This window comes from Nyctibius grandis, chromosome 31 (assembly GCF_013368605.1).
Source record: "Nyctibius grandis isolate bNycGra1 chromosome 31, bNycGra1.pri, whole genome shotgun sequence".
Classification (NCBI taxonomy): Eukaryota; Metazoa; Chordata; class Aves; order Nyctibiiformes; family Nyctibiidae; genus Nyctibius; species Nyctibius grandis.
In genome coordinates this window covers 2,695,501-2,715,075 of record NC_090688.1, presented here as the reverse complement: position 1 = coordinate 2,715,075, position 19,575 = coordinate 2,695,501, and the positions used below count along the sequence as shown (strand labels likewise).

The 19,575-nt window shown below is 45.5% G+C and overlaps 1 protein-coding gene across 1 annotated transcript; it reads left to right on the top strand.

Annotated features, from left to right (window-relative positions):
- The first annotated feature begins 1,123 nt into the window (after positions 1 to 1,123).
- Positions 1,124 to 19,324, top strand: TIMM44 (translocase of inner mitochondrial membrane 44). Its single transcript, XM_068420538.1, has 13 exons — positions 1,124 to 1,198; positions 2,783 to 2,890; positions 3,440 to 3,610; positions 4,101 to 4,181; positions 4,287 to 4,436; positions 5,665 to 5,804; positions 6,294 to 6,379; positions 8,188 to 8,280; positions 8,617 to 8,741; positions 9,078 to 9,128; positions 10,982 to 11,071; positions 14,081 to 14,191; positions 17,930 to 19,324. Exons 1-13 carry the CDS (start codon positions 1,169 to 1,171, stop codon positions 18,047 to 18,049), a joined length of 1,356 nt encoding a protein of 451 aa, XP_068276639.1. The 5' UTR covers positions 1,124 to 1,168; the 3' UTR covers positions 18,050 to 19,324.
- The last annotated feature ends 251 nt before the right edge of the window (positions 19,325 to 19,575 follow it).

Below are 19,575 nucleotides of genomic sequence, written 5' to 3'. Positions count from 1 at the left end.
TACCTCAGTTTGAGAGCTGCCTGGCCTCCAAAATTAAATTCTTGGAGTAAGGGGACATTAAAAGATGTTATTGAAGTCAGCAGGATGTCGCTGGCTCCGCCGCCTCTCTTATTGAGATGTATCGGCATTATTTTGATGATACTGAGCAAGTGAATACTTGAGGACCACAGCTCTAAAAATTCACCAACAGCCTTTGTCACCCCAATGCTATCCCATCAGAAAGCTGTTAGAAGTGTAACCAACTGTAATGATTAAGTTAAAGCTTATCTGACTTGCCTTGTCATGAAAGGCCGCCTCAGGGGGTCTGTACTTTGCTTTATGATACCACTAATTGCGCTGCAAGGGCCAGAGTGGTGTCAGAAATCTGAAATGGGGGAAAACAGCTTGAAATAGCTCTGAAGATTGTTAGAATACTGCTATGTAGGAGAAAAAAAATGTCCTAACTTGACCCTTGGTTTCACCTTTGCTTTTCCTAATCAAGATAATCTCACGGGAGAAGTTCCTGCCCTTTCCAACAGCCCTTTCGCTCTCAGTTACACTGACGGAGGTGCTTGTGTGACGAAACTGCTGAATTAATTTATTTTACTGTTCATTAATGAAACTTCCTTCTGCAGAGCAGTGCTGCTGAAAGGGAACCTCAAGCAGGGCAGGGTGGGAAGCTCAAACCCGCCTCGCTGCTGCAGACCAGGGGCGATGAGCTGTGTTTGGGTGGGTGCGTTTGCTGAGGAGCTGGCTGGGGGCTGCTGGTGCTGTCCTGGAGCGCTGCGCTGGAGGGAGCAAGAGGAACAGATACTTCACTCGGTATTTTGTATTTTGGAGAAAAAAAAAACCCAATCCTGCTGCATTTTGCTTCACAATAAAAGCGTTAAAGCGCTGTGGGAGTTTCCTTGCAGGCCGGGGCCTCGCCCGCAGGCCGGGGCCGCGCAGCCGCCTCACGGGGCGCCGGGGCTGCCCTGGGGCAGGCGCGGGGAGGCCGGGCAGCCCTGCTCGGTGTGTGTGTGCGGGTCACCTCCCGGGCCGGGCCCCCCCCGCCGCTCCCCGGGGCCGCCCCGCTCCCGCCGCGGCTCCGCGCCGCTTCCCGCCCTCCCCGGCCGCGTGGCCGCGGGCGGTGCGCGGCAGTGACGTCAGCGCGCGGCGCCGCGCGAAGGTTACACGTTGCGCTGGGAAGATGGCGGCGGCGGGGCCTGGTGGTTGCCGGGTGAGCGCGGGGCGGCAGCGGCGGCGGCAGTGGCTGCCTTCGCGGAGGGCGGGCCGGGCTCCGCGGGCGGCGGGTGCGCCGTGGGACTGTGGTGGGGGCGGTGGGAGGCAATGCCGGGCCGCACCCGCCGCCCCGTGAGGCGCGGCCCGGAGCTGGGGGTGCCGTGAGGGGCAGCGCGGGGGCTGAGCGGAGAGCGCCCGGGGCCGGGGTGGCCGGTGCCACCCGCAGAGGTGGCCCAGCCGCCGGCTCCCTCCTCTCCCCTCCCTTCTCACCCCCTGCCCGGCGGGCCCGGCGCTGCTGAGGGGCTGGCGGTGCTGAGGCGGGGGTACCGCGGAGGGACGTGCCCGGTTCAGGCCCTACCCTGAGGGCTCTCAGGCCCGTAGTGAGGGCGCCTGGGCGGGCAGGTGGAAGCTCCTCTCCCCGCTTCAGTGTCCCTGCCCGAGCTGCCATCAGTAAGGGACAGCCCAGAGCGGTCTGGGAGCTTCCAGAGACTCTTCCCGGAGCTGTGGTGCTGAGCTGCTCCACCGACGGCCTCTTGCAAGGTTTAAATTTAAACCCGAGTTTTCCCCCCTGTGTTGAGCAGGTGAATGGATATGTGAATTGGTTGCAAAGATTCTGGTTTTAAGAGCCACTTTGTAGTGTGACTTTGAAGGTGATTGATCTTCTTTTGTGCCCAAAGTTAAACATAGGACTAAGCATTTCTGCTTAGTAGTGTGGAAGAAATGTGCCTTTTGGTCAAGAACGGTGATGAGTTAAATCCAGCAGGCAGTCTGCCCCAAGTTTTAATGCCATTCTTGCAGGTAGTGTAGTTGAGCTTCCTGCCCTGCCCCAGAGGCAGATGGTGCCTATGCCCAGAGATGGTGCCCCTGCCCTGCCCCAGGTTCTCCCTGCAAGAGGGACCAGCAGGAGGCTGCTCTGCAGAGTGCTGAGCTCCCCGTGCTCCTGACGCTGGGTCCATTTAGCCTGGAGAAGAGCAGACTGAGGGGGGATCTTATCAACACTTACAAATACCTTAGGGGTGGGTGTCAAGGGGATGGGGCCAGACTCTTCTCAGTGGTGCCCAGTGACAGGACAAGGGGCAACGGGCACAAACTGAAACATGGGAAGTTCCATCTGAACATGAGGAAAAACTTCTTTACTGTGAGGGTGCCAGAGCCCTGGCACAGGCTACCCAGGGACGGGGGGAGTCTCCTTCTCTGGAGATATTCAAAACCCGCCTGGACACGACCCTGTGCGACGTGCTCTGGGTGACCCTGCTTTGGCAGGGCTTGGACTGGATGATCTCCAGAGGTGCCTTCCAACCCTTAACCATTCTGTGATTCTGTAATTATATTGTATTATATTATATTACAATGTGCTTCAATATTATCTAAGGGATGTTTCAACTCAAGGATGGATTTACTTGTGCATCACCATTTTCATAAAATCACAGCCTGCAACATTTCTCAGCAGCACTTGGGATGTGTTCCCAGGAGACCAGTGAACATTGTCTGTTTGCAGCATTCTTTCCTTTCTGCCTCGGCTCTTTAAGACTCCTGTCACCTTGTGTTGTGTTCTAACCTGTTCTTAACATTTTCATTGCAGAAATGTCTCCTCAGCGGCATATGGCTTATATCCAGGAGATACCCAGTTCCTGCAGTCCACAGGGGTACAGCGTACAGAGTGAGCAGTCCTTTTTTAGAGATCCATCAGGTTGGTTAACAGCTGATTTTTTTGTTTATTTCAGGCTGAAAGTGGTTTCCCATTAGAGTACTGATCTGCTCGATGTGGGTATGTTTCTGAGAAGCACCAGTTCTAGTGAAAGTTTCTGCTTTCTAAGATACCTCTGATGAACTCAAGGATTTTTGTCATAGCTGAATCCAAGTGACAGAGTTTAGGAGTGGTGCTCTGGTAATTTAATCTACCAAATTGTTTAAGCCTGAACTAACCTCTGAATTTAACCTTCCTCTGGAGAAGGATCTTTTTTAATGGCTGTATAGATGGGCATTAGAAATGTGTCAGGGCAATGGTTGGACTCGATGATCCCAGAGGTCTCTTCCAACCTGATTGATTCTGTGATCCTGTGTCAGACATCTGGCTGTTTTGAGGGTAAGCTGCTGCTTTTTCAAGGTAGCTGTAGGTTTTCCACAACATTTAATGTATTAGAAGTGACCCAGTGCTTGGCTTAAGTAAATCTACCTGCTGGTTTTGCTTTAAATTAATGTCTCTTTGGATTCTACAACATGTAATGATTTTCTTTAGTCTAGATGCTACTCTTCCGGAGGAAGAAAGGGTTTTATATCAGGTTTTGTGGAGAACATCAAACAGGAATTAGCAAAAAACAAGGAGATGAAAGAAAGTATTAAAAAATTCCGAGATGAAGCTAAAAAGCTAGAAGAATCTGATGCACTTCGAGAAGCAAGGAGGAAATATGTAAGTCTTCCCCATGAATTCCTTTGATGTTTTCATTGCCCAGCCGCTGAGCTGGTACTGTTCTGAGGATAAATCTGAGTCTTTCTGCAAATGAAGTGTTCAGTTCAGTACGCCTCTTTTTAGGAGAAGTTCTGCTTGGCTGGAAATACTGACTGGTAAATGGATGCCTTAGAGTGGGTTTTCTTTTTTTTTGGTGGAATTCTTCCCAGCAGACCCTTCAGTGGCTTTCCCAAATAACGAGCAGATAAAATAATGAGACATCAAATTTAACATTGGCAGTATTTAAATACTACTTTTGCGTTCTTTGAAGAACTATAAACAGCATTACTTGCAAAAATGAAATGATGCTGCTCACTCAAGTAGCATGCTCCCTAAAATGTAGCTCTTTTGCCCTCAGTTACAGTGTTAATGGGGTGTGCTCTGTGCTAAACTGTATCTGCCTATTTTCTGTCCTCATAGTTACGTGCAGCATGTTTTTTTTTTTCCACAGAAAACCATTGAATCTGAAACAGTGAAGACCTCAGAAGTGATTAAAAAGAAACTAGAAGAAATAACTGGTACAGTTAAAGAGGTAAAACACAGCTATGGAAAAACCTTTCCCTAAGGTTTCCCTAAATAAGTTTTCACCTGTTTTACCTGAAATGACCTTTTCTTTCCTCGTTTTGCTTTGTTGAAGAGTTTGGATGAAGTGAGTAAGAGTGATATTGGCCGAAAGATAAAGGAAGGTGTGGAAGAAGCAGCAAAAACAGCAAAGCAATCTGCGGAGTCGGTGACAAAAGGAGGCGAGAAATTAGGCAAGACAGCAGCCTTCAAAGCTTTTTCTCAGGTACGTGAGTCCTCTGCATCTGTAAGACCCAGCGCTGTGGACACAGCTCATTAACATGGAAGTTATGGGCGCGTTTGTGCTGAGTATAAAATTAAATGCAAAACCCTTATAGCGAGACCTTGTGAGCCGTTGGAATAAGCTGCTAAATTCAGGAGATGTATTTTGCAGGTCTAGCATTTGTCTGGGGAAGTGTATTCACTGTGCAAGAGAGCTTTTGTGGGTACAATTAGAGAAAGTACTGCTCAAAAGTTCAGTAATAAAAGCAGAGCAGCCAAGATGAAGGGGAAACACTAAAAATGCCTTTTAGTCCCAATCCCTGTTGACATGGGTGACAAAAATTCTCAACCATGTTTGCTGTAGAGTGCAGCTTCCTCTTGACAGAATCTGGACTGAGGACATAGCTGTTCACTGACAAGATGTGTGTCAGTCCAGATTTATCAAGTCCCTTTTCTTGATGTAGCCTCACCCAAGAGGGAGAATATCTCCTAGAGTATAAATCTCCGTGAGTCTATCTCCTTTAGTATAACTTTAGTCTATCTCCTTTAGTTATAAGCTGCACTACTGTGATTTTTTTCCTATCTCATTTCTGGCAAAACCCCAGTTTGCTTCCAAGGTATTTTCTCAGCTAGAAGGTGTGTAGAACTCTGTAAAAAGTGAGACTCCTTTTTGTTTTGGGGAAAGCACTACTTCTGTTTGAGCTTGGGCCTAGAACCTGGATTTTATTGACCTTTCAGGTGGCTTTGCAGTTAGAAACACTTCAGGACACCAACAAATTTTCCCCTACTTTTGGATACCAGGAATCACTTTTCCTTTTACCTGGGGATTGTCCTTCTAGCAGCAGCTGCTGGCTGCTGTTGGGGGCTGATACACCTGCCTTCATCTGACTCTATTTACTCCAATTTAAACTCTGTAGAGGTTGCCCCTTACCAGCTGTGAGGTTTGACTGTCCATAGCTTCTGCTATATTGTTTTTTTTTTCTTCTTCAAGTTAATTCAATACAACCAGCCATTTGCTGTCCTAGACTGTTAATTTCTTAAGCAGAAGGCCTTGATACTGGTGTGTTTGTCAACAGACATCAGCAAAGAAACGTTTGCTGAGTAAGGGAGAGGAGAATAACCCGTGGTCTCTTTACTTTCTTTTTTTTTTCCTTCAACAGAAGCGATTTTCAGTTTCTGGGAAAGGGGAGGGGGAATGGTAAATCAACCTAATAGGAATATTTTCCTTTCAGGGAGTAGAAACTGTTAAGAAGGAAATAGATGAAAGTGTTTTAGGGCAGACTGGTCCTTACAAACGTCCGGAGCGACTACGAAAAAGAACAGAATTCTCAGGCGAGAGGATTAAAGAAGAGCGAGTATTTGAAGCTAATGAGTACGTATTGGATGTCATTTAGGGTGAATATTTCTGTATGTAATTTGATAAAACCTTTAAAACTTAACTACAGGTCAGGGATGGTTAAAATCCAAGAGATGAAGTGAGGCTGCAGGGTGAGGCGTGACCTAGCAGAGCAGATAGGTCTGAGAGCAAATTTCCAGCATAAGTTGATGATACTGAATTTTCCAGTAGTGAAACTTAAAATTAAAATTATAAAGTGGGCACATAATGTTCTGACATGAAATTTTCACTTGCACACGTGTTGGGTTTTCTCAGTTCTAGCATCTTGCTATTGAGTTACATTTGGCAGGGCTAAGCCTGAGCTCCTTTGCTTTCTCTGCTGCCTTGCTCCACTAAGTCGTGTATCATTTCTGTGGCGTATCAGGCTCGCTGATACTGCTGTGATATTTGCCACGATGTCCTTTTTATTCTCACTCGGTTGTAAGTTACTTGTTTACTAGTACCCATGTCTTCTGCACTTTCTAGGGAGGCCATGGGTGTGGTGCTGCATAAAGACTCAAAATGGTATCAGCAGTGGAAAGATTTCAAGGACAACAATGTGGTCTTCAACAGTAAGTGTTCCAAAGACAAAGGAGTAGCACGTTGTTTTCCCTGTTCTGATTCTCGCTGTGTTGGATCTGATGCCATCTGTGCAACTAGTCTCAACATAATGGGAGTCACAGCCATTTTTTTGTTGTTGTAGCTGTTGCTGTGAGGTGGTGTGAATGGGAGGTAGGCGTAGCTGACAACATTGCAGCTTTTCTAAGCTGCTCCATCTGTGTTTGGACCCTTCCCCCAGTCAGGCATTGTTTTTGATCAGTCTCTGCTCTCTGTAGGTACCAAAACCTGTTTTCACCATTGCTTAAAGAGAACTGAACTCTGTTCTTGTTTTTGTTTTTTCTATTTTTTTTTTTTCTAGTCAAATCTACTCTGGCACTGGGAAGAGGCCAGGGCATGCATGCGTGGCACCAGGGAGAGGGCAGGCAGATCGCTTCTTCCTGACCTTGAGCTTATAAAGAGGAAAAATCTTGTCTTCAGTGAGCTGGTTTCTGTTGTCATCTGCTTAGAACTCTGGAATGTGTGGGACTTTGTCTCCTTTCTGGTTTTATTGCAAAACCTAAAAATACTGAATATCTGTACTGCAGTGAGCAATAACTTTTGATAGGTATCTAGACACTTGATGTTTCTGAAAGGCATAAAGAAGCCTGAGACCAGAATCCTTCAGCAAATCAAAATAATTGCTGCAGGGTAAGGGACTTGTTAAGGAAAAAACGATTGTGTAAACGTGCAACGTACAATTAGCTCTGCGTTGTGTTTCTTCCCAACTTCCTTTAAAGTGGAGCTCCTTGGGAGGTATCCAAGAGTGGGTTTTTACATCCCATTTGTTGGCCTTTCCAAGGAGATGCTCAGAGCTCCTAAAACTCCCCCCACGTTGCATCTGCACGAGCTCTGTGCCTTCTCGAGGTTTTATGCCTATTTCAAGACTCTGGTTTTGCAATTCAGGCAACGTTGCAGATGTGGCTGCACCAGGCTCTAATTATGTGTGCTCTCCCTTTATGTACCACCTGTACCGAGAACACTGTGTGTTTTTTGGAAGGAGCATGAGCTTCAGGGCAGGATTCCAATTGTTAATTGACGTGGTGGGAAGAAGCTTCCCTGCAGGGCCCATTATCCTGCAACTCCCTTCTGCAGTTCTGGTCCGTTTGATGATGTCCAGAGGCAGATAACGGGTTGGTTAAGCCCTTGGTTTGCTACAACAATGCATGCTTGATTAAATGTCCTTTTTTTTTTTTTCCTTCTTCACCCCCTGCCCTTCTTTCTGCCTTTGAGATTTAGCTTTGCAGTTCTCCTTCCCCATCAATGACTTCGGTAGTTTTGTGATGCGCTTGGCTTGCTTTCTTATCAAGGTTGAGAAGTACATAGAGCTGCTTAAAACCTGCATCCTTACTGATGTCTTTCTATTTTATTACAAATTAGCAAGGTTTAAGATCTATTTTTGATTTCTTCCCCCCCACATTTAAACTTTCTGGTGTTGGTTTCACATCCTGCTACAACCCCTTGTAGCAGGCTGAGTCACGGGGTGTAAACAGGCTGTTACTGGTGGTAAGCAAGTCTAGTGTGTTTTCTGTCTGAAAATCTGCATAGAAGGTCCAAAGTTTGACAGCTGAACTCAGAGAAACCATCGTTCTGTCAGTTAGTGATAGTTAAGAACATTGCAGGGAAGATGAGGAGAAAAGTAACTGTTGAAACTGGAAGTTGTTAATCAACAAAGAGATTTAGAAGAGAATTAGCAGGTTTGATCTGCAACCCATTGCATGTTGTTTCCTAATTCTAGAATGTAGTGGAAGGACACTGCTGCTCACGTCTCCTCTCCTTTCAGGGTTCTTTGAAATGAAAATGAAGTATGATGAAAGTGATAATGCCTTCATCCGAGCTTCCAGAGCTGTCACAGACAAAGTCACTGACTTAATAGGTAACGTTTCATCGTTGCTGTGAAAGTGCGTCTCTAGCCTTTCCCTCTGTTCCTCGTGACGGTTAGTGCTGTTGTCCTCCGTGTGTTACTAACCTTTGGGGCACATTCTGAAGCTTTATAATATTTTGTGTGGATCATTATCCAGTATCATGCAGTGTAGCAACCTGCTGCTGGATCAGAAGTGCAGTGCGATGACAAGTGCTTGTATGAGATCAATCTCAAGCATAACCTAAAGGCTGCGGTTGTTCCCAAGAGACTCTTCCTTCCCCAAAGGTCTTTCTCTTGTTTTCTGGTGACAGTTGTTGTGCCACCACTCTCACTGAATTGTTTTATTAGGTGGATTGTTCTCGAAGACAGAAATGTCTGAAGTTCTGACAGAAATACTCAAAGTGGATCCATCCTTTGACAAAGATCGGTTTTTAAAGCAGTGCGAGCGTGATATAATCCCCAATGTCTTGGAGGTAAGGTGGACGTAGAGTATGATGCATTTATTTATTTTCTTTTACTATAACATGTAAGATTTTATCTAATTATCGAAAAATTTATGTACATCTGACTCAGTAAGTGTGTGTTTATAGAAGTCCTTATTGCTGTTCCTCTTTGAAGCTCCTATCCTTCTTCAGGGTTTCACAAGAAGTAAGAGTTAAGGTAGTTGGAACTAGATGATCTTTAAAGGTCCCTTCCAACCCAAACCATTCTATGATTCTAGTTTGCTACTGAAAGTGCTGATAATTTCAACTCTCTGCTATAGGAGGTGTTTTAAAATGTTTATATTTTATTTGATTTTCCTCTTTTAGGCTATGATGTCTGGAGAGCTTGATATCCTCAAAGATTGGTGCTACGAAGCAGTAAGTAGAGCTACTAAGTGTCTGAAAAGGTTCTAATTCTCCCCTGTAAGTGGGTTTATTGGGCTTTCTTTGCTTGCAAGCTGCCCAGCTGTTGTATCTAGGTTGTTGCTTACCTGCTTCCCCACGTAACCTGTTCATGCTATAACACACTGACGCAGTCAAGTGTACCTGCTGGACTTCTGGAATAGTCTGGATGGTTTGGATGGGCTTTAGCAGAGCCTGTATCCCAGATATAGGTTGAGAAGGTGCAGAGACATTTGAGCTGACCCAAAAAGGTGATGCTTTTCTGCTTACAGAGTCAAGTTGTCCCTGGAGCTACTACACAAACGCAGCTCTGCTGCAATATCCCAGCAAATAATCCTGGCAGACTGAAGTTTTTTCTGAAATTGCAGCGTAGATAATCTGCAGCCTGGATAATCTCAGTGCAGAAAACTGAATTTTGGTTTGTTGTAGATTTTCCTGAAATTGGATCCACCTCTTGAAACAGTGAATATGAATTGATTGTAGTTCAGTGTTTGTATTATTGTCCACTGAACTTCATGACAGCAAATCCTTTCCTGACAACATGGATGGACAATTCTTCTGATCTTCACTCTGCTCTAAAATAATCGTGTTGTAGGCGATGCAGAGCCATAGTTTTTCTGTTTCTAAAGAATTTAATTGTGTAAAGTGAATGTTCTCCTTACTGATCATCACCACCAGAGGGCTGGGAATGTGCACGCTGGGAGAGGCAATTTTTTGTATTTAATTTTTTTGTGATTAACATCTTCGTAACAATATTGCAGTATGTAAGAATGAGATATTTAAAGCAGTCTGAAAGTAAAGAAAGTTCTTTATTGGTTCAAGCAACCTTTAAAATGACACCATAGAATTCCTCTCAAATCTCTAGAGGGAAGTAGCAGATTCACTGCAGTTCATAAGACAAAAAGCAAACCCTGATAAGCTAGTTGTAGTTACAAATTAAGCTCGTAAATCAAGAATCATCTGGAAAATAAGCCAAGGGAGGAAATGAGGGTCTTATTAATGAGAATCCAGGACATAAAGGCTCTTGAATAGAATCATACTGCAAGTGTTAAGTGTGTGATATTGATCAGTAAAGTGTTGAAATACAAACCAGTAAGGCAAAAACTTATTTAAGTGGCAGGTATGGCTGCTGCCAGCCCGCTGACGTAGATGCAGTTGGTGGCTCATAGAGCTGTGTCTGCCTGCTGTCCTCAGGATCCCTGGTCTGTAACTCCAGCTTCACTCTAGTGACTTTGCCAGCCTACTTCTGTAGGATATTTGCATTTAAATGCTTGTGATGAAGGTTAGAAGATCCATGGTGGGGAGGTGGGTAGGGACTGCCTCCTGTTTGTTTGATACCTGCCAAGATTATGGTGATAATGCTGGAAGCAAGTAGAAATCCACTATCCCCAACAACAGTTCTCGATGCGTAAATAATGAAGCATATGTGGATGTAGCTAAAAGGAGCCAGGAATGCTGGTCTGCCTCCAGGGTCTGGCTGGGTGTTAGGAAAATAGCTTGGTTCCCAGACTGTTTCTGCTTGTCTGCTGTCAAATCAGAGTCACAGGCTCCTTGGCTATCAGGTGCACTTGGTGTACGTACTCTGTTGTGAGTGATGGAGCTCCCGTGCTGGCCAGGGGAGGTGGGATTTTTAGTGAGAGTTTGGTTATGTGAAGCCCAGAGCATTTGATGTAGCTGTAGCTGTTTGATACGTTGCAAGACATGTTCAGCATGTTTGCAAAAAACCTGACTTTTATTCTTCTTTGGTGGTTTTCTATAAGCAGAAAATCCCTTTTCCTTTGTAACAGAACAAATGCAAACATGTAATGTAAGTTTGTTGCTTCATTTAGACTTACAGTCAGCTCGCTCATCCCATCCAGCAAGCCAAAGCCATGGGTCTCCAGTTCCACTCCAGGATTCTTGACATTGACAACATTGATGTGAGTGTCCTTTTCTATATTTCACCTTGGGGGATGAATTAGAAACTCAAGACCTGAGGAGGGGTTTTCTTCTGGGTTTTTTTTGCCTCATGCTACTCTGGTATTTGCCATTTCTGCTGAGAGAGGAACAGGTCGCCACTGCTGGGAGAGCTCATGGGACAGATTGGCTACCGTGTGATCAAGCCTAAGTTATAGCCTTGTGGTTTGTCTCCTCTCTGCCAGGGCACCTTGATCTTAATCACCAGCGTATAGATTGAGAAAAGCTAATAATAAAGGCAAATAGCCCTGACCCAGTGCTGTCACCAAGGGCTTTGTTGGTGCTTACTCGGGATGATAATGCGCAGAACAACTGTGACTCAAGGTTGTGCTGTGCAGGAATGGCTGTTAGAGACTTAACTGCTGTTCTGGGTGGCTCGTGATGAGGAGGGAAAATGGCTGTGAGTGGAGCCCTTGCCTCCTTAGGAGCAGTGTTGGTGGTTGGGGACCATGGCCAAACGTCTGCACAGTCGTAATGCTCTCCGTGTTCCCCTTTATTGAGGAGCCAGAGGTGTTACTGCTCTAATTAGCAGTAAGTCTACAGTAGTACTTTAATTTCATTAAGTCTTTAGTGTCATCTGTCACTGGCGCCCTAGTTTTCTTTCAGATCGTTCTTTCCTTCAATGGCAAAGGTGTCTCAAAAGAAATTACCACCTTTAGTCAGACCTTTCATACCCCATAACCAGCTCTGCCTCGAAGGAAGTGTGCAAGGGGAGGAGGAGAACAGGGCAGCTGCACACCAGTGCTTTAAAACATGTGCGGAAATAGTCTAAAGTCAGATCAGCTGTTTGCCTTTGTCCTCAAAAGCGCTAACTCAAAGGCAACAAATTCACTACGTGCTTCTGTTGGAACCAAGTATTACGGTGCAATATTATGCTCAATAAAATTATACGCTGGATCCATTCAGACAATTACTGTAAAGCCAACTGCAGAGTCATTCCTGTAGGAACAGAGAGCACAGAGCTACTTAATAGGGGTCTAAACTCAGCAGTGGTCTGGTCCAAGGTAAGGAAATGGAGGATTGGAAGCTTTCAGGCAGGGATGGAGCATGGTGATAAAAGGATGCTGTTCAGAAAGCGAGATGTTCCAGATGTTGGGTGTATTGGCTGGCCAGATGTTGCTTACTTGCAGTCATACCCCTGCGAGACAAGAAGTCAGGAGGAAAAACGAGAGAAGAAAATGTGATGCTGTTGGTGGTTTGCTGAAAGGAGGATTACTGATGGTGCTTTGTCTCTTATCTGCAGCCCTGTGCAGGAGTCCCTCTTTTGTGCCCACATCATTAAAAACCTGGAGTGGGTGCAGGAGAGCTCCAGAAACATCTGAGCAAATGCCCTCTAGCAAAAGTCTTAGTTTGACCTGTGTAGCCCTACAAAAGAACAGTGGGAGCTGACTTGATTAATGACCACTTATCTTCCCAGGGAACAAGCAGATCATCGACAGGGTGTCTCCTAACACAAAGAGCCATGTCTGGTCCTCTTCCTAGGGCTGTTTTGCCTTTTGGTCTTGATGGGCTTCTCATTTTTTCTCATCCATCTGGGTTCAGAGGAAGCCAAAACTGCAGGCGTGTGCCAAAGGAACAGGAAAATTTCTGTGGCATTTGCAATTCTCTTGGTTATCTTCAGCAATAAATACTGTGTTCTAACAAAATTAAAGCTCTAGAAGTCATAAACATGATTGCTTTTTTCTAAGCATCGTATATTTAAATCGAAGGTTTTTCTGTATTCTTAGTGCCTAGGAGATGATTTCATTGTATGATAAATAACTTTTTTCCCCTCTGTAGGTGCTAATTGCTGTGCATGGGTTCTGAGTGGTGGCTGGAAAGACATTTTGTTATTAACTTGGTTTAGATGCCTGTATTTTCACATGAAATTTCTCAAGAAAATTACATCTTAGCTGGAAAATGATTGATATGGAAGATAAATGAGTGCAGTTCTTGTGCTGCCTGTACTGTGAGAAAGGGGGATAAACGGTGTTGTGTGTTTAAATTTTTAAACACGTTTCCCTAGAGGAGATTTATGGGAGTATGTTGAGTGATCTCATCCAGAAAAACAGTTCAGTGAGGTTGGAACAAGGAAACATTTAGAAGATTTAAGGGAATTCACATGCTGCAAAGTTTGCAGCATTAAAATTACAATCAAGTCTTTCAAACAGGCATCGGAACTCACGTTCCAGGCACTTGCTTAAACGCTCTCTACGTCACTAGACAACTATTGCCTTTAAATTTAGTGGAGTTTGGGATCCTTGATATTTCTTAGGACTATTTATGTAGCTGCTGAAATGTAGTTTTAAGCATGTGACTTGTGACATGGGGTTTCTGGACTTGGTATGGTTGGTGCCTACAAGGGGTACAGCCTAGGCAGTGATAAGGTCCTCCTCCTCCTTTTGCTTTGGGAAACAAAACTTAATTCTCCATTCCTCTTTGCATTTAAATTAATAAGTTCTTTAAATATTTAATGAGGTGACCTTAGAATAGAGAGAAAAATCTTGTCAAGCAAAAGGTTCTCACCTTGGAGTCTTTCTATTACTTCTTTTTATCTAGTTCAGTACAACTTCATGTCAAAGATTCATTTAGAAGCAAGAGAAAAAAACTTCAGTTGATGTATTTTCTTCAGAAAATGTCATTTTTTTTTTAAGAGTAGGGTTTCATTTTTGGTTTCTAATTTGGAAATAATGGAACAGAGCTTGTTCATGTTTTCCAGATTTTTAGACTCGGAAAAATTATGAAAACTTTCAGAACAATTTTGAGAAAGCTTTTAAGTACAGGGAAAGTTTTTGGGAAAACGCTTTGTGATAATATCTATAGCATATTTATTACAGAGCAGATATAACTGGATTAAAATAACTAGATTCAGCTCTGGGAGAAGATGGGGTTGTTAGCCGTGTCGAGCCGTGGCACTTGTGTTAAATACTTGATGCTTTTACATTAATCTGCAGCAATTGTTTGTTTTCTAATGGAACTTTCTTGCTTTGCAGCTGGCTATGGGGAAGATGATGGAGCAGGGACCAGTATTAATCATCACTTTTCAGGCTCAGGTCGTGATGGTAATTAAGAACCAGAAAGGGGAGGTGGTGGAAGGTGATCCGGTAAGTGATGCTCATCAGCTTTATACTGATTCCCTGGGTCCCCTGCTGGGCATCTCAGTTGGTGTGGGTTCATCTGGGTGCATCCAGAGCAGTGGGTGTCCACACACACTGCATTGACTGGTGTGAATAATATTGTGGGTGAGGTCTTTGGGTCAGCTCAGTGTGGGCTATTTATTCCTGTCAGACTCCCAAGTGCTACGACCCATTAATCAAGAATTATCGTAGATGAGGAGAGTCTGCAAACATCTAGAATGGACAGAGAAAGGGATATTTTAAATTCACAGTGAGGAGAGGAGCTGGAGCCGTGACCACCAGCAGTGCTTTCCCTCCCAGTTGCTGGCGTGTCTGGCCAGCCCACTCCCTGCCTGCAGTTATTGCCTGTGAGTTCTGCTCCTTTGGCTCCCTCTGGGACAGGACTGATCTGTCCTGCTGTAGACGAAAGCTCCATCACACAGCTTCCACCTGATCCTGTTCTTTTTTTTTTCTCCCTTTTCGTTCATAAAGGGCACTGTAAGAAGAGAGCACAAAGATGTTTGGCAAACAGGGTGGGAGCTGGAGTTAAGTCATTTGCAGGAGATGGGGAAAATCACTGAGTTAATATTTTTGGCTGCTGCCTCACTACACTAGTGCAAAATATCTTACAGCCCTGCAAGCCTTTACTAACGTGAAACTCCCCCATATCCAGTTGTTATGAAATGCTGTATATGGTACAGGCTTCTAATGAGAACCTCTGACACAGGGTGATTTGCTGTGCAGCAGATCTCTGGCATCTCTGTGGATTGGACTTCACTGTGGTTTAGCTTTTAACACCGCAGATCCAACCTGCCTCTTCTGTTGTGAGTGATGCTAAACTGAGCCTGTCAGATGTAACCACAGAACACGTTTGTTTTCGGAGTTAATGACACAGCAGGCTGGAGGAGCCCGTGTGTTTTCTGGAATACCTTTGTCCTCAAGCCCTCGCTATCCAGACAGCTCTGGCTTGCGTTGTGTCTGTGCAATGTTTAAGTAGCTTAATGATATATAATGGGGGACACTGTGAGATGCTTGGAGCTGGCACTTTCTACCAGACTTCCATTAAAATTAATACATGCATTTAATAAATATTGGCTTTTTGCAACCATTCTCTTTAATCCAGGCTGTAAGTTTACCAAAAAAAAAAAAAGGACTAATTTTAGTGATGGGGCCCATCTGGACTGATTTACAACCTGTCACATTGGACTGCAGGGGAGGAACAGCTGATATAGTGATTTCTTGCATTAAATTACTGCATTCCTAGAAGATAGATATTGATGTGATAATTATTGAACAGGATATCAAAGTCCGTTTGCTGTCTGATTGCTCTGGAGCAGCAATAAATCAGGGAGATGCATTAAAATTCTCCGTTGGAAACAAAACTTCAGCTTTAATCAAATGTCAGACGCAGGCTGGCTGGTAACGATGATTTGGTGTTAACTGCTGAGCTGCTCCCGCCGAGCAGTGAACAAATGACCTTCGAGGGAAAAGGAGCCTCAAACTGTAAACTCTAAATAGAAATCATAGGATTGTAATTGCTGGGGTTATTTTATCTAGTTGCAATTGTTCAGGTTCCCACTGCTGTGCTGCGAGCTCACCCCCAGGGAGGTGTGGGGAGACCAGGCAGGCTGTGACGGGGTGGACCAGGTGCTGTGGTTGTTAACATAGGGGATCCCTGTGGAGCCCCACAAACTCAATCTGGGAAAATGAGGCCTCAGGCATCCCATCGAGCAGCGCTGCGACGTCAAGGGGATCTTTTTAAAATTAGGTCTTGAAGGACTGTGAGACAGGATGCTGTTTGTTATAGCGGGCCGGGGGATTAAAGGACAAATTTTTGCCTTGCATGCGTGGCCGTGATCGAAATCGGCCTTTGGGAGTCCACAGCTGTTTGCTGTCCCACTTTCTGTGAATATATGCAGCAGCATGCACTGGACATTGAGGATTAAGATGGACCCTATTAATAAAAGCACCGGATCAGAAACCCAGAAATCACTCGGCTTTGGAAACACGTAATTTTTATGTTTCATCACGTCTCATTTCCAGGAGGAAAGCTGTGCTGCTTGTTCAGTACTGCATGCTGCGAGATCAGCAGCAGCTCTGAGCTTATCTGCTCTTCATCCCTTCAGAAATCCTACGTTCAAGAACATAAACTTTTCCAGATGTAGCAGAGCTTTGATGCTGAAGGGTGTGATTGAACTGCGTTTCGATACACAGCCTTACGAAATGGACTTTGAAAATCACAAATCACACAAATTAAGATTCCACTGGCAATGTTAAATCAGTTATGTCACCCACTTCATCATGAGCTTATCCTGAGTGTTTTATGCTCGGGAGAGATCTGTTAGCATTGCTGTGGCTGTACAGCGATGTACAGCCTGTCTCGAGCAGGCAAAAGTGTTTTGTTGGTTCTTTTGTCCCCTCTGCTCTTCCTTCTGACATATCCCAAACATCTGCATGACTCAAGTTTTCAATCACTTTTAATGCTCTGAGCAGAGCTGAAGCAAGTTAAATCTTCTGAAACACTGAGCAAGAAAAAAAATTGGCTTTATAATATGTGATCTATCTAAAGCATTAGTTTTGTAATGACTGGTCTGGTGCAGAAAGTCTCCCCCCTCGCATTTGTGTACCTAAATTATAACCTATAAAGATTCACACATCTGATCAAAACTGTAGTTAAGTACACATCTGGGAGTTGAGCCAGTGCACAGTCTGATCCCTTGGTGGTACTTCATTATCTGAGGGAAGTACTTGCCTCTCCATGGGTAGTGGTTAAATGATAAAATCAAAATAACCTTTGATTTGCAGAACGGATCCATGACACCGAGCCAGAGGTGGGCTCCTGGCAGCCCCGTCTCTGATGGGCAGTGTCACCTCTGTCCTGGGAGAGGCAGAGACTGTCACAGGTAGCTGCAGTGACTCTTCAGGGAGTTGTTTTCATAAGATCATGAGTGGTGGCCTCAGGGTGTGCTGAGATACGGCTTTCATCCTCATTCTCTTGCTATGAACAGAACTACTGGCCTTCTCACTGCCTGCATCAAGGATGGAAAAGCTTATAGGGGTTGTTTTTTTTCCAGTCTCTAACCCCGTGTGGTGACAGCACTGTTTGCATAGCAAAGATCTGATTGCAGAATTAGTGTGTGTCTGTGGCTGGACTTGGTATGATCTGATTTTCCTTGGTAAATGTTGTTTTTTTTACTCTCTGTCTCTCCTCAGACCTGGTGGTGATGATTTCTGGTTAATTCGAGCTGCTCAAATTGCCACATGAGAGCCAGTGATGTAGCTGTGGGGAGGGGATGCAGCTCACAGGCTGCTGTGGGAGAGGCAGGGTTAGAGGCACAGGAAAGAGCCTAAACTTGATGGAAGGTTACAGAGATCAGCACAGCCTGGTGGCCCAACCAATGAAACCAGAAATTTCTATTTAAAAATAAGGTCAAATCTTGAACTTGGCAGTGGTGCCAGTTAACGCATGTCAGCCAGGGGTATTTGGAAATCCTAATACTGGTTTTGGAAACCAAAAGTTGATCTGTTGCTGACTGTGATAGATTTCTAACCACAATCTAGTAGGTGTTGCTGGAGCTGTCCTTCTTTGGGACCTTCGGGCTTAGAACCAGGGAGCAAAATCACCAGCAGAGTCTCTGGAGGAAGCGTGGAGCCCGTCCCCAGCAGCTCTGAGCTAGGAGGTCTGTGACCGTCACGCAGGCTCTAACGACAGGGTTTTCCTTCCAGGACAAGGTTCTGCGGATGCTGTACGTGTGGGCACTCTGCAGAGACCAGGAGGAACTCAACCCCTACGCTGCGTGGAGGCTGTTGGACATTTCCTCGTCGAGCACCGAGCAGATTCTCTGAGCACAATTGCATCCAAGGGCTTCCTGTCCCTCTCCCGAAGCAACGCCGCCTCTGAACTTGCACCAATCTGCCACGTGATGGACTGGGGGGCCAAGAGGTTGGATTGGTTCCTTTCCAGAAGCACAGGCTGTTCGGTGTGCCCTCGTTATACCAAGCCCTGTAATGAACTGGACGAGTCTGACGTGTCTGCCTTACGCTTTGCTGTGTAGTATTGCACTGTCAGGGTGTACGGTGGGGTTCAACGTGAATGCTCTGAGACACAGCAGCTGCTGTCGCCTCCTTTTTTAATTGTGGCTGAAGGAGGCTGGTTTGGGTCCTGTATGTTACCCTGGTGCTTCCAGTGATGGACAGAGGTGGGTGCCAGACAGTGAGATGTGACAGGCCTCGTTCCCATCTGCTGTCATCCTCTGGTGGCCTCACAGCGTCCCTGAAAACATCTTAGAGGTGCTTTTGAGGCACGTTGGTCTTAGCTAACATAAATCTCTTGTACAAAGCCGCACCAATAAGCCTTCTGTCACTGCAGTGTCTTGCACTTTACCAAACCAAATACAATCATGACTTTCCACATGACTCTCTGGCGTGGAGCAGAGTCGGGATGGAGGTGTTGGCATCATTAGGCGGGTTCTTGAGGCCTGTTGCAGGGGTGGAGTTTGCTGCCAGTGATAGTGTTTATGTATCCACAGCTTTGCAGGGGGAACGTTGCTGTTGCTGGTGCCACTGAAGAGGGCACGACTGCATTTCTCTGTGGGGTTAATCTGATGCTGCGGAGGAGAAGGGCTCCAGCTGGCTGCGAGGAAGCAGGCAGGGTGCTAGAACAGCGGTCAGGAGTAGATATGGGCAGCAGAGCAACAAATGAGTAAAGAAAATGCACTAACAGGTAGAACATCACTTCTTGTAGCTCAGATATTTATTGTGGGAGATGAGAAAAGGGTGCAAAGTGTAAAGTAAAGTGCATGACGGGCATGGCTTGCTTCATCAGAGGGACTTGTGCTTCAGGGGGGTGGCCTGGGGGTCCCTGGTCAGAGGGCGTGCTGGCACACTTACACGGGCTCTTGGTTCTGGGCTTCTGCTGGAGGCTCAGTTCAGGAGCTGTGACGTGGGTCGATTTGTCTGCTGCCTCCTCTGAGTGGAAGGTGAGGTTGGGGGGAAAATGGATCGTGGAATAGGAAACTAAAGGACTGATGTGCTGCTGTGTTCTGCCTGTGCACAAAACAAGGCGATGCAGGACAGCGCTTCCTTGACATGATGATTAAAGAGAATAATTGCCAGTCCTTCCTTCTCTTGTGAGCGTCTGGATCAGTTCCTTTGAATGTAAATGGGATTTTCTCACAGCCCCTGGGTGAGACATTTCACTCTAGCAGCTTTCTTAGAGCGAGAGCTGATGAGTGTGGCAAATTCAATAGCAGAGTCCGCCCTGTCCCCTTAGGAGATGCTCAGACCTGTCTGGCTGCCACGCTGGGTATTCCTGCCGCTCTCAGGGCGGGCTGCGCGTGGGACATGGTCCCTGCTGCCTCCCTCATCACACA

What these genes read in the sequence shown, in the direction of transcription:
- TIMM44 (XM_068420538.1), top strand. Translation starts at nt 1,169, where the DNA reads ATGGCGGCGGCGGGGCCTGGTGGTTGCCGG. An exon ending in CGGGGCCTGGTGGTTGCCGG is followed by an intron (nt 1,199 to 2,782) that starts GTGAGCGCGGGG and finishes TTTTCATTGCAG; the next exon opens with AAATGTCTCCTCAGCGGCAT. An exon ending in TAATCCCCAATGTCTTGGAG is followed by an intron (nt 8,742 to 9,077) that starts GTAAGGTGGACG and finishes TTCCTCTTTTAG; the next exon opens with GCTATGATGTCTGGAGAGCT.